The 4,274-nt window shown below is 39.5% G+C and overlaps 1 protein-coding gene across 1 annotated transcript in view; it reads right to left on the reverse strand.

Annotated features, from left to right (window-relative positions):
• The window catches only part of LOC118748169 (T-box protein 2), a 39,110-nt gene extending 37,551 nt beyond the window's left edge, over window positions 1-1,559 (reverse strand). Inside the window, exon 1 of the mRNA XM_036482521.1 lies at window positions 1,053-1,559. Coding sequence (XP_036338414.1) covers window positions 1,053-1,143 — 91 coding nt within the window. The 5' untranslated portion in view covers window positions 1,144-1,559. The remainder of the gene's footprint in view (window positions 1-1,052) is intronic.
• Between the last annotated feature and the right edge of the window lie 2,715 nt (window positions 1,560-4,274).

A 4,274-nucleotide genomic window follows, 5' to 3' on the forward strand; every position in this document is an offset into this window, starting at 1 on the left:
TTTTTTTTTTTTTTTATATATGTTACCGCATAACTTTGGACCGCGTCAACCGATTTCGATAATCGGAAAGGTAGTGTCTCAGAGGTGGTCCCATACTAATCTGGTTGAGATCCGATCAGTGGATCATGAGCAGGCATGGGCAGAGAGTTAGCAGGTGCTAAAAGAGCGTAAGCGTTGCGTGTACGTATACAAGCGAAAGCGCAGCGATAAGAACACGACAGCATGCAAAATGAATTAGGTACACTAACACATGCTCACTTTTAGCTCACGCTTGTTTGTGGTAGTGCCCACCTCTGATCATGAGATATATATATATATATATTTTTTTATATGGGAGTTGAAGTCGGTTTTTTTTTTGCTAAAAATTACTAGTTTTATAAAGCTATCGCATTTCTGGTTAGTATATTTCAGGACAAATGGATAAGGATTGAGCCAAGAGCTTGTGTGAGCAAATCCAATTTTTGGCAGCCAATGTCAGTTACGCGGTTTTGTACTTTAAACGACGATATGTATCTAGCAGTCTAAATCTTCTTGAGAAGCGCATCTACATATATTTTCTCTACAGAATACGATTAGCTTTTTGCAAAAGCCATGTGCAAAGATATATTTTCATTCTAAAGATATTTATAAAGTATACTGATGGTTTTTGCGACCTTTGCATATATACTTATAAACGATATTTGCTGTCTTGTAAGTTATCTCATGGATTTTTTTTTTTTACTTAACCCGCATCCATCGGAAATTTTTTTGTAACACAAAGTGCGTTGTGCATCAATTTGACACATTTGGAAAAAGACCCTAGTATTCAATGAAGTGTTGGTTTTTTTTCATTTTTTTATTAATGACCAACGTTTGTTTATTCATTTTCTGATAATAAGAATAAAAATGCTTGAAAGATCTACCTATACGCATTTGCCGCGAAAAAACCAATTCAAAACATTAACTATTAATATACCCATTTTAATATTTTAATATGTTTTCGAAATTTGCATCAATTTGATACAAACGATGGATGCGGGTTAAGGAAGAAGTGTTTATTACTGAATGTTCACCTGGAATACGTTGCATAATTTGCTGTCGGTATATCTCGTGCGCAATTTGTTGCTGCATTCGCAGGTCCACTAACTCATTCATTGTCATCATCTTGTAGCTATGCCTTCGACCAGTTAGTTAATGATGCTAATCAGGCAGGCGGTGCAATTTTGTGTTTGCCTTGGTAGGTGTTTCGTATATGTATGTATGTATGTATTTTGATTGATAGTCAAACAGACTTCCGTTAGCAATTGACGCCAATTCTTTGTCAAACTACGCCAGCTAACAATTAAATTTCACACATTCTAATCACTGTACTCATTTACGTATTGACAAACAGATATACTACATACATATGTATATGTATACATGCATGCATTTATTTATGTATGTAGATGTGTTTGCATGCCACTGATTTGATGTCACGCCGGCACATTTATTTACTTGTCTATCCGTTATGTTAGCGAGATTATCACATAGCGTTTTCATCAACTAATCGGGTGCTAAACTAACGAAATTGTCACATAAAACGCGAATTCACAAACAAATAGGTAGGTACATACATATGTACACTTAACTTATTCCATTCTAAAAAGGTGTCAGTAATGATCGCATATACATACATATCTATACTTAGATATAGGTATATGAATGTATGTATGTCAATAGGCATGCACTTTTTCCAGCCGATCGTGCAGCGTGTGTCGTTTGTATTAAACTTTACACCCACATATATGTAGGTATAGTATGTATGTATGTGCATACTATGTGCGTATCTATATAGGTATATGTATTTATCACGCGAACTAAATGTTCTTAATCTCAAAACCAGCAGTGAATCAAATCGTAACACATGCGAATTAGTTGTTCACCGATCGACAGCCGTGCCCGCACTTTGCAAAGTTTTTGTTCAAACTGAATGCCGCCGGTCAAGTTTGCGCATCAATACATTCCTCAATAAGCTTCCAAGCGAAGCGATCACTGAGGGTCGCGGAGTGCTGCACGGGCAGTTAGTTAGTTCCATTCAACGCGATTGGGATCGAAGATGTGCAAGTGAGCGTAAAAATGCCTTAACACGCCGTGAGTGATGTGAAGCATTTAGTTAAACAATTAAAAACCAAAAAAAAACTCTGAGAGGAAACGCTTGTCACGAATATTTGTGGCTTAGCATGAAAACGCCGCTTCTTTCTAAGCCCGCTTTCTCAGCTTTGCGCACTCGTTGACTCTGCGATCACTCTGACACAACAGCAGGCGTTCTGCTTTAGGCGAATTGAGAGCGACAAAGAGCACGTGTAGCTGCTGAGTGAGAAGTGCTGCGGAATGATTTGATTGGCTGCTGCGGTTCCAAGTGGAATGGCTGAGAGTGTTTGTGTACAACGCGTTTGGCTTTCTGATTGTTTGGTTGGCTTGTTTGTGCCTCCATTTTGAAAATCACACCCTCGGCGTTGGTGATGATATTGACGCTTGCAGTTGTTGATTTCCAACACCGTTGCCATCGTCATTTCCTTTTCCGTCTCGTCTGGAGCTCTTTCACATCGCCTTGTCATCGCGGTCTGACTCCTCCCCTTCGAGCAGCTGTTGGCCCTTTACAGGTAGCGATCATTGTTGTAATGGCGAACCCTAACTGCGTTTAATTAGCAGACACATTATATTTATCGTAACTACTCCTAGCCGCAGCAAAACACAAAAGATGCACGTTCGTTTTGTTGATTATGCCTCTTCGCCTGTACATAGATATGTATGTACATATGGACATATGTATGTATGTATGTATGTACATACAAACTGTAAAGTGCGAACTCGCTAGGCATCCCACTAAATAGAAGCTGTTAGCGTGGCAATTATGCTTTGTGTTGTCTACTTTGGTTGTTGTTTTCGACATTTGCTGCAATGTTGAACACCTAGTCAATAGCTAGATACATTTTAATTACGCGTCATGAGATTTAACAGTAGTGTATTTATACATTTATGGATGCATGCATATCCAATGTTAGGTACAAATGCAATGGATATAAATTTGGGAAAATCAACTGAAAAAATTTCTGTGTTGTTCAACGTTCCGCTATGTTTTTTGGTTTGAGTTCGACAGCCAGCTTCTTTGATGGAATGTCATAAGCAGAGGTGGGCACAACGAAAATTTACCACAAAGGGCAACCATCTAACAATTAAGAGAAAAATGTAATTTTTACAAATTTAGTGTTCACTGGCGAATATCAATGACGATATTTGAGACAAATCGTTGATAACCAACTATATTTGCTTTCCGTTTGCTGTGGCTTTGGCACAGAAGTGTGCTTGAAAGTGGCTATTGCCATATCTAACGTGTCCTTTTCCAGAAGGTTGGAGATGGTCCTACCTTTCCGTGTCAGTTCGTCAGCTGTGCAATTGCCATCAATATTACGGCGCAACCCGGCAACCATTTGAGTAGACTTCTACGTACGTTCAAAAAGCTACGGCATTCATTGGGAGACTTCACTTTGTCTATGTATGAGTCGAAAGCTTTCAGGACTGCCTTCGAGCGTTGAATTTTTTAGATATTTTCGGCCACTTGTTGGTCATAACTGCACAAATTTTGTTTTTAAAGTGCTCCAAAATTTTAGGTTTATTCGCATAAATACGGCCTCATAAAAAAGTCCCATGGTGCCAAGTCGGATGCTCTCATTGGCCAAATGGCATTTCCTCTATGGGAAATTATGAGCCTAATAAACCGTATCCATGACACTGTGAATGATCAGATGTCTTCAATTGAGGGGGGCGGAGGGGGAGGGGCATGGCCCCCTAAACCCCTCCCATTCGAAAGCGGACAGTCCGCACTTTGCCTGAATGCATTCATGCAGATGTCTACTGTCTACCCATGGATGCCGAGTTTAAGAGCACCCGCAGAGTGGACGCTGAAAGCCGCGTCAAGCGTAATTATGGACAATACGAGAAAGAAGTTTTCAACCGTTTTTCAGCTCTGACTAGGGCTGCCAATTTAGCTCTTTTCCCGTCAAATCAGGCTTTTTCGAAGTCCATTTAGCGGCAGGAAATGAGAAATTGCGGGAGTTTTAGTTTTTCCGTTATATGTTTTTGTAATTTTATAGCCTTATAACAACAAATGGTAGAAGTGATACCTAGCTATTTCGGAAATCACCACATTTCCTCATCAGACCTTTTTCAGTAGGATTCGAACCGATGATCCCACTGACTCAGCCAGTTGCCTACTGTTGCAAAGCTATGCAATGGTGTACACTTATAGGTAT

Source organism: Rhagoletis pomonella, unplaced genomic scaffold (assembly GCF_013731165.1).
Source record: "Rhagoletis pomonella isolate Grant_MI unplaced genomic scaffold, Rhpom_1.0 Rhpom_scaffold_00012, whole genome shotgun sequence".
NCBI lineage: Eukaryota > Metazoa > Arthropoda > Insecta > Diptera > Tephritidae > Rhagoletis > Rhagoletis pomonella.